The 10,860-nt window shown below is 32.4% G+C and overlaps 1 protein-coding gene across 1 annotated transcript; it reads right to left on the bottom strand.

The window, feature by feature from the left end:
* Positions 1-379: 379 nt before the first annotated feature.
* LOC144964130 (myocilin-like) lies at positions 380-7,994 on the bottom strand. Its single transcript, XM_078898064.1, has 4 exons — positions 7,940-7,994; positions 7,241-7,276; positions 6,554-6,601; positions 380-1,381 (listed from the first exon to the last, which is right to left on the bottom strand). The coding sequence occupies exons 1-4, from the start codon at positions 7,992-7,994 to the stop codon at positions 807-809; spliced, it is 714 nt and encodes a 237-aa protein (XP_078754190.1). The 3' UTR covers positions 380-806.
* Positions 7,995-10,860: the final 2,866 nt, after the last annotated feature.

The raw sequence follows: 10,860 nt of genomic DNA, 5'->3' as shown, positions 1-10,860 counted from the left end.
CTCAAACACATCACACCGTCATTCAAACACATAAACACACACATACCCACAGTTATTATTAATAGCTGCAACCTTCTGCATTCAAGGTCGAAACAAATCAAAATCATTCACTCTCTCTCTCTCTCTCTCTCTCTCTCTCTCTCTCTCTCTCTCTCTCTCTCTCTATATATATATATATATATATATATATATATATATATATATACATATATATATATATATATATACATATATATATATATACATGTATATATATATATATATATATATATATATATACATGTATATATATATATATATATATATATATATATATATATATATATATATACATGTATATATATATTATATATGTAAACACACATATCTCTCTCAGCTACCTATACAGCAATCTATCTATCTGTCTATCTATCTATCTATCTATCTATCTATCTATCTATCTATCTATCTATCTATCTATCTATCTATCTATCTATCTGCCTATATGTACCTTTGTCTTTCTAACCATTTATCTTTCTAATTATCAATCTATAATATAACCATCTACCACATGTCTAACTAACTCTTTCTTCGACGGTTCCCAAGCTGCTTAATGTTGGCAATTAATTTTCCTTATATATACAACAACACTGGAACTGACAACTGTACATTGTTATCCCAGGTGTACATTATTTTCCTTCTAAAATCATAACTTATCATTTTATTTGATCGGAAAGGATTACCGAAAGACAAATCCAGTGGTTTAGATCCCCCAGTCCAAATGTCGTATTCTCTATCAATCTTTGCGCTTTGGCGATTGAAATAGTTCAGAGTGTACAATTTACGCAGGCAATTAAAGAGTTTCCTTTGGTTTCCTTTATGACGCCAATCTCCACAGATTTAATAATTTCCAAATCTGTCGGATCAAGCATTGCCACGTTAAGTTTTCCACTATATTTATTGACATAGACTACCCATAATCCATTGGAATCGGCGTTGAAATGAAAGAATGATTTTCGAGATTTGTAAAGGTAGCCATGTTTTTCGCTGTCAGATGCGTCTTTGATGTCCCTCATAGTAGGATTTTTCACGGAAGTCAAATTATATCTGACGATTAAATGAGTATTTGCTTGCTGATAGTAGAAGCACCCTTTGTATACGATATGGCCCGTTCCATAATACGGAACTCTCTGAAGGTCAAGGACGCGACTCGGTTTTGACTTCTTGAATGCCCTGAAGCTGGAAAACTCAGTGATGTTCGATCCTGTAAGCCCAAAGGTCATCCACACTTTCCCCCTAGCCGAGCGTTCAACAGGGCTGCTGTCAATCATAAAGGCCCCATCTCTGATGCGTGATGAATCCCGAAGATATAGTGGTTTCCCGATCTTCTTAAGACCACACTCTGGAGTTGTATGAAAACATCAAAAACTGAATAAAGTAAAGAGTCATATATTATGCATATAAGTTATTTATGAATCTAGATTATTAAAAAAAAAGAGATATACTATAATCTATGGATCTATATTCATGAATGGTTAGAGAAAGGCTCGACTTGAATATTTCGTAGTAAAACAAATATCAATTGAAAATCCATTGATCTACATTAATTTACGTCATGTGACTTACTCATGGATTCATATTTTCTAAATTTGAGCAATAGCTAAAAATGACAAAATGCCTATCTATTTATTTTAAGCGGTATTTTGAAATATTATTAAAAGCAAGTAATGATGCATTTATCAAGTAAATATATTTTAGATTAAAAAGGAATACGAACAATATCACAGAGCAAAACGATGTTTAGGACAATGAAAGAAAAAGAATAATATTATAAACGACGTTAACAACGATATTGATAGCCGATCAAGATGATAGTATTACTGTTATATTGGTGAATATGACCATATGACCACGAATATGGCGACATTTATGATGAATAAAATATCAATACGACAACCACCACGACGACGATACAGATGATAATGATGACGATGCTGATATTGATAATGACGATGGTGATTATGTCAATGATAATCATCATTACACAACAACAACAACTGCTACTACTACTACTACTACTACTACTACTACTACTACTACTACTACTACTACTACTACTACTTCTATTACTTCTACTACTACTAACATTGCTACTACTATAATCACAATAACAATAATGATAATAATAGTGGTAATAATAATGATAATAATAATAATAATAATAATAATAATAATAATAATAATAATAATAATAATAATAATAACAATAATAATAATAATAATGATAATAATAATAATAATAATAATAATAATAATAATAATAATAATAATAATAATAATAATAATAATAATAATAATAATAATAATAATAATAATAATAATAATAATAATAATAATAATAATAATAATAATAATAATAATAATAATAATATGACAACAAATATTTTGTTGAATGAAATGACATATTTAAGAGACTTCACTCACTGGGTCAATTTCACGAACCAGGGGAGGATACCAGAAACATTTAATTAGACATAAAATATTTTGTCGATTACTTCCCCGTATTCCATAAGCCAGCGTAAACAAATTATTAATCTTACCATTGTATTCCTATGAAAAAAATAAATACCAAGAATAGTCAGGTAAATTAACTGACATAAGCCATGTGTGCGGTGTCAGTCGCTGATTTTGTTATTAAATGGTAGTAACGTGCACTTATTTGCAAGTCTGATAACTCATTTCGTTATGGGCTGTATAATGGAAACTCAAAAATTGACGCAGAATATTGTCCATTACAACAATGTTAAACTTGGCCCATAAGTGCGTTCGGATGTCAGGCCTGCATATGTGCACGTTCGTAGTGACCCAATTAGTTTATTTTAGGCTTTCTATTGGAACTTATGATCTTTTTAAACAACGGGCGGGTATACTAACCGTCATTTTTATCCAAACGGGACAAGTTTCACCCCGGGTGTTGTTGAGGTCAACATAATTCAACAGAATGAAAGTAGCACCAAAATAAAGATAAACGAGTGGGATATAATATGTACCAGTCACGTGCGTGATTCTTGCCAAAATGGCAGTGTCTCTTTTATTTTTGTCTGTGTAATTTTATTTACAAAAAGCTGACCACCATTGTTGGCGAGTATAATGTAGGTATGGTAAATATTATCATTTTTATACTTAAATACATATCATTGCTTAAATTTTGACGAGTCAAAGCAACCAATGTTTTTGTGTTCGAACAGTAGGAATCGTCCATCTATTCTAGCACACAAAATCATTTCCAACCGAGGTCTCCCATAGATTTTTAATTGTTTTAAATGTTGTTTCGAGGTTACTCAGTTTCAATTTCCTCTCAAAATTTTATTTCACATGCTATCGTACATGTTTTATTTTGGGATAGTTCATTACTTTAACTCTCAACCCTAACACCGACTATATCCGTTGTTTACACAGGTTACTTTTACCCTATGCCTATTTATTATATTTTTTAAAGACAAATTATAGGCTTAGTATCAAAGCTAATGTTCTTAATGTTTACATGTTAATGGTAGTTGAATAAAAGTATATGTACACATGCTCATTTTTAATGCATTTTTTTCCAATTTTTAAAAGTAGCAAAAATCTCTGGGATTGAGTGAGTTAAGCTAAGTAAATATCTTAAAGTATCCTATTGAATGTTTGCAAGTTAAAATTAGGGATAACGAGCAATTGTATATTATGAGAAAATAAATAAAAACTCAAATATTATGTGTGTTGAGACGCAGCTTATAAATAATCATGCAAGGAATCTGTAAATATGGGATAAACAAGCGACATGATTCGTTTACAAATGAACCACCAGGATTACAAAAAATATGACAACTGATTCAACAGTGTACATAAAATTAATACAGTGTGGCAAATTTACAACAAACATCCTTGAAACGAAATGATGGATATATTAAAGTGGATTCCAAGCTGTCATGCAGATACTTTTAATAAGTTGGCAAGTTCTTTTTTTTTCCAGTCATTTATAAAATGTAAACTTTTATGTCGTGGCACAAAACAAAAGCGTGCTTTTTTATTGGATTGACTGCTTGTTACTTTTCATAAAACTGAATTCGGATTTAATGTTATTGACAATGAAATGGCGGGCAAAGACAAACGTTTCAACTCGCTTTCTATCAGCATCGTACAAATATTTAGGTAAAACTTTTTACTACTTGCTTCATTAAAAGTATGTGTGGCTATGTGGTCTAGAGGTACGATACTCGCATTTGGATCAGAATGTCCTGGGTTCAAGTCCCGATCTGAGCAGAGCATAGTTGAGTCCTTGGAAAATGCTCATTACTCACATTCCCTCACCGTACTCAGGTGTAAAATGAGTACATGACCGTTAACAGTGTTGGAAAAAAAATTGTAATATGGCCTATTGATATCATGTCTCGTCCTACATGTTGTTAGGGATTCCCTTGTAAAGCGCTTTGAGCACGTTTAATAGATATTGCTCTATAAAAAAGTTCAAGCTTGTTTTGTTTCTATGGTAATTTGATAATTTCTTGCAGTTTTCTCCTCTACGACTTGATGCAGCTCAGTCCTATTCCTTGATTTATTTACGAAAAGAAATAAAAGCGTTTGAATGTATATTATGTTAGAGAAATAAAAAGAAAAAGCTGACCAATGATTTTGTTATGTAAAATAGATAATGATTAACAATCAACAATACAAAACATGCCAAGGACAAGAACATCCAGAAATGATCTTTGAATCATCATAAATAGTATAGGAGTAAAATTTTCATATTATTTAATTTTGATATATTGAGTGAGTTTTGGCACCCTTAGTGTAACCGAGTACGTCCTTAAAAGTCCCTGCTTTTGCCGATGACTTTTACAAAAGAGTTACAATAGAGGGAGAAAAAAAATCCCCGGCGATTTAAAAACACACTGTTTTATCCGGATCTGTTATACCGATATTCCACTGTATATCATAAAAATATCATTAAATAATCAGATCGCTCATCACGAGCTAAACAGTAAAAGTGATATTCTAATAGAATCGATATTTTTTCCCATAAGTGTTGAAAACCTAAATGATTGTATTTCCGTCTCATCGCTTTAAAGGTGACCAATGACCTCATAATGTTTTTATATTATTAGGTTGAACCTGAGGCCTTCATTTGGATTTTCAGCTCGCTTATAAAATTATTTGTAATATTTATAATAATAAATGCTTTTATGGGGAGGTATAGTTTTGTTTCCGCCACTTCGAAAAAGTTACAATTTTCTAATTATGATAAATTGTAAGCTCAATTTTTGTTTGTGTTTACTTCGATATCACACCAGATTTACGCAGTGGGCCACATTTAGAATTTGAAATGAAAGTTCGAAGATCATTCTCGGTTTGACCAATATGTTGCCATGCTTTACGTGATATAATTACATTAGTGTAATTGCCACGGAGCAAAGAAATGCTTGCAGTGATAGTTGTAGTGTTGGAGCCATGCTGTTAGTGGAGGAAGATCCTTTATCTCTATTCTTCACTGGTGCTGCATTTGCTGAATACACTTGAGACAGAGAAATCAATATACGATTAATTATAACAAATACCACATTTACGAATTAAAAGATAAGTGACGCGCTGGCGTTTGAACACATTTGCAAGAATATATCAATTTTTGAAAATGATAATCGACTTCAATAGCTATCAAAGATTTGTTTTCAGTATGATAATACGGACTATGCCATGGATTTAAAATGCCATTCTTTTACTAATGTTAATAGATTTAAAAAAAAAAAACTTTATTTAACGTTCATCACGCCACAGCAAAATTCTAAAGGAAGTCTGGATTATGTTAAAGGATTTAAAAATGCACAATCTGAAAATTAAAACAAAATTTAAAGCAGTTTTACAAATTTTATGTATCACCTTTTTCAAAGCTATATTCCTGACCAAAATAAATCGAAATTAGCAATATTTATATTCCCTGCAAAAAGCCGAGTAAATAAAAGAGAAAAGAAGAAAAGTCTAAAAGAACTCAAGCTTGAATTATTTTACAAAGTAAATTAATGCCGGGCCTTAACGACGTGCACTTATTTGCAGGACTGATAACCCAATTCCTCATTGTTGTCATGGAAATTTCCAAAAAGACGCAAAATATTGTCCATTACAACAATGTTAAACTAGGCCCATAGGTGGGTTTGGATGTCAGACCTGCATAATATGTACTTGTCGGCCTTAACGTTAATGCCTTCAATAAAAATTAGTACTTCACTCAAATTTGTGTATGTTTGATACAGTTGGGTTAGTCATTGGCAAATACCATTTATAAAAAAGTCCAAAAGGATCTTTCAATAAATATTATGATATTATACAACGTCACATTTTATGTAAACCGATCGTTGTATACAACAGAAATTTGCGAAGGAATTCTGAGAGACACGATGCTATTTCCTTACACATAAGATATGGACAGAATTGTATCCATGCACAAGATTAACAATAAATTTAATCAAGATTCTGTTGACTTTTGTACAGTGGTACGAAATTGTGTTCAAGGCCTGCATTCAGAACTATGTATAAAATGCACCTTTATTTCTCGGTGGAAACTGTTTCGGGCTTGGAGTTGTGACTGGTGCTGGGAATGACGAATGTTTTAGTAAATAATGTGTTATCAAATCCTGAGCAATACAAAAAGGTTCTCTACCTTTGATCAAAATAATGATCTTGACTATCTAAAATATCACAAGAAAATTTTACAAACGAAAAGCTGAAAATGGAAAGGCTTCGGATGTGAACAGTACAACAAGGGTCTATTCCAAGGGAAGACTGGAATAACCCAGGCGTCAGTCGCAGTACAGCGCCACAAAGTGAGATAAGGCGAGGTGACTAGTTGCTCAAGGCCACACAACCAGGAGTGTAGTCGAACTCAGTACCTTTTGAGTACGAAGCAAAGACCGTACCGCTGAGCCCCTCTGCCCTATAGACTAGAAACTAAAGAAGAAATACCCTTGTTTTTGAACCATCTCGTTCGTGTTATCCTACTTTTGTTTTTGTTTTATTTGTGGGTATTATCTTTTCTATCTATTTGTTTTATTTGTATTCGTGCATGAAGCATTAGTCTATTATTAAAACATGAACCATTGTATGTACTGTTTCAATCCGACGTCTTTTCATTTTCTCGCCTTTTCGCTACCGTGGAATGGGGCGGCCAAGGACAGTCAGTTGGGGCAAAAAAGGTACACGTTGGATCGGATTCAAGGATGGCAATACTTACATGCAGTGGTTGGTTTCCTTGTTGGAATACATTGTACTGGGGAGAGAAATGCAGTTTAAAAAATATTAGAGTAATGAGTTACTTTCTATGTGATCTATTTGATATAGAAAGATAGATAGATACATAGATAGATTGATAGATAGATAGATAGATAGATAGATAGATAGATAGATAGATAGATAGATAGATAGATAAAGATAGATAGATAGATAGATAGATAGAGGGAAAAATGGATAGATAAATGGACGGATGGATAGATAGAGAACCATTTATAATATCATCTTTATTGCCATTGTTATCTAACAATTTACTGTCGGAAACTATGCTGAAAATGATAGAAATTAAAGATTGTCACAATTATTATTATTATTATTATTATTATTATTATTATTATTATTATTATTATTATTATTATTATTATTATTATTATTATTATTATTATTATTATTATTATTATTTGATTGATACCGTTCCATTTGCTTGTGATATATATCCGTTCCTAGACTGATTACTTACACCGATCATGTTGTCAGATGAAGGTGTCACATTGCAGTGGCGAATCAAATTAATGGAAGAGAAGAGAATAGTCAAGCGGTTTCATTGTGACATATTTCCTAGTCTTAAGTTATCGTAATCGAATTCTCTGGCGTGGGGGTTGGTTTCGTTCATTATTAATTTCGGATAGTTATGGAACATTACCCATTTCAAGGGCGTTAATCCATGGCGTACGTCTATCACCCTCATGACAATTCATGATTAAATTACCCCTACTCAAAACCTCTCCGAATTTCTTCACATAGGAATTAAGGTCTCACCAATTCCTATCACCATCGCTTATTTTCATAATATCGATATTTTCGGTAGTTCAACGCATTCAAGACACGATGCTGCAGTCTGACAGTTTAGGGCGACTTAACGAAATAATTTTCCACGATTATGAAGCAAAGATATAATTTATCTCATATAATATACGTTTCGCCTCAGAAATTGTTATGGAAAAGCATTCACACTCGCCATAGTCAAGTGTACTTTAATTTGGCCGGGCTGTTATTGATTTGCTATTGTTGTTGCTGCGCTTTATTGTTTAATGTTTGTTGTGGTTTCAGTATTATTATTATTATTATTATTATTATTATTATTATTATCATCATCATCATCATCATCATCATCATCATCATCATCATCATCATCATCATCATCATCATCATCATTAATACTATTATTGTTGTTGTTCGTGTGAATGTGTTATCCTCAGAAGTAGCTGGTGTTGTTATTGGTGGCTATTAAGCATTATGTGATTGGAAAGTTGTTGTTTTTTCTGTGTAAGAACGTATTGGTCAGCATACTCAGTGTGAAACTTAAACCGCAACAAGCAAAAAAATTGATAAAAACCATCGCATTTTCCGCTCATGTAAATGTAAATCTCACTCAACGACAATGCGGAACAGATAATGGGAAGATGCTTTTTCAATTTGTGTTCTTGAGAGAGACATGGAGTCAATTATGAATAGTTATATAAAGCCAGCAAGAGATTTAATATAATAAGAGAAGTATTAAAAATGACCAAAAGAAGTAACAACTTGTATTGTTTTAAATACAAATTCATGTCGTTCTAACCCACCGGCGTGACATATAATAGTAATAGCAGTATAATAATGATGATATACGATTCTTACACTCATGCTTTTTGGAGTTTCGGACGCGTTCTTATTCTACCCCTGAATCGATTCTGATTTCATTATCTTTGAATAAAAGAACGTTTCAAAGCAATGGACGTCTATACTTTATGTTAAATCTAATTTTTGTGAAATTTAACGTTTGATAATATGACGTCATCATTTTTGCAAAATTGATATCATTACATGTTGCTGTTTATGGGGAGGGGTAGAAAAATTGGCCATACCACAACTCGGATGAAAAAAACCCAACAATTTAAACGTACATATTCATGTATAATTTCAAAGGTTTTAACAAAATAATGAGTCACGCTCATAGTGTGTCGCTGGGTATAGATAGAATGAAGTTGATGTAACTCGGGCCTTTGTTATTACTTTTTGCCATCCACGTTTCTGAGTAGTTCTCACTTAACGGTATTGTCGAGACTATAAAAGTTCATGGTTACACATAGATTTGTGTGTTGGTACGTTATACTTCCGGATGGCAATGTGGTGAGTTTCTTACCCAAGCGCATACTATCTATAATCATCACCAACCTGGTATTATAAATAATATGAATAAATGCTCTTTCTTGTGCTCAGATGATGGCAAACTGACCAACAGGGTATTTACAGTGATTGCTTGATTCCATCCTGTGTATAAGAGATAATGCGATTGTGAGTAGATAACCCGATTGATGTCAGTGAGAAAGCATGGCATAGACCTACTTACTTTCACAATGTCCATAGGACCCTCCTCCCGGGTCACCCTGTCTTTTTCGAAACCCGAGAATATTGAAGTATTTATTCAAAACAAAGTGGGAAATTTTCAAGGCAAAGAAGTTTGGTCGTTTTGCATGAAAAAAAAATATTTTTCCATCCTCGTCCCCCAAATAACAAAAATAAAATAAATAGCCCCCATTATACCCCCCCCCCTCCCAAAGAAAAAAAATATCTGGACGAAACGAAAAAAAGTAAAAAAAAAAGAAAAATCAAAAAAAAAACTGAAAAAAAAAACCAAACAAGTAAAAAAAAAAAACACAACCAAAAAAAAAAAAAAACCCCAAAAAAAAAAACAAACAAAAAACCCCCCCCCCCCCCCCAAAAAAAAAAAACAAAAAAAACAAAAAAAAAACAAACAAAAAAACAAAAAAAACCAAAAAAAAAAAAGCCCTAGATCAGATGGAAAACACTAAATGAATACTTTTGTAAATTAAGTTCCTTTATTCTGGAAACAAACGAAAAAAAAAAAAAAAGAAAAGAATAAAGCAAAATAAACAATATTAAAAATTTTTTAATTTTTTAAAAATTGTTTTTTAAAAAATACATAACGATTATCACTCAAAGGTTTTAACAACCAAACAGAAGGGAATTTGGGCCTGAATCACCGATACGTTTACTATTTTAAAAGGGGGAGTAGGGGCTTTAATCAAAATACCAGATTGACTACCAAAAGGGGCCATTTGCCCGGGGGGCCCAGGAATTTTTGTTCCGCTGTCACATCTCACTTTTATCTTTAGAAATAATAAAGTTTAGTTCCTATTGTTATTAGGGATTGCTCTGTGACTGACGTTTTCATTTTTTTCAAAAATAGACCTGAAGATAAAAAGCCATCAAAATGAATAAAGGAAATTTTTTAAATTTTACTGAAGTCCCCCCCCCCCCCCTCCCCGATAGGCGTTTTAAACATCGTTTAATGCAAAAGGGACCCATTTCCCGGGGAAATCCAGGTTTTATTTTTGAAACCCCTTTTCCACCATAGTGATTTGGTTCTAGGGCGTTTTATTGGGGGGAAATTCTTTTGATGACTGCGTCTTAAATTTGTGTTTTGCGTTCACGCTATTTTAAAATCGGGATAAATCACGGGTCCCTGGGGCCAATGGGTTTTGAAGAGCCCTTATTTTCGACCGGAAAAGATTAAATAAAAAACCGTATCTTTTCAATTTTGCAGTCTCGTTTGGGAAA

This window comes from Berghia stephanieae, chromosome 2 (assembly GCF_034508935.2).
Source record: "Berghia stephanieae isolate SIO BIC M18660-M18661 chromosome 2, UCSD_Bste_1.3, whole genome shotgun sequence".
Taxonomy (NCBI): domain Eukaryota; kingdom Metazoa; phylum Mollusca; class Gastropoda; order Nudibranchia; family Aeolidiidae; genus Berghia; species Berghia stephanieae.
Note: the sequence above shows the minus strand (reverse complement) of the source record. Positions and strands in the feature narration are given on the sequence as shown.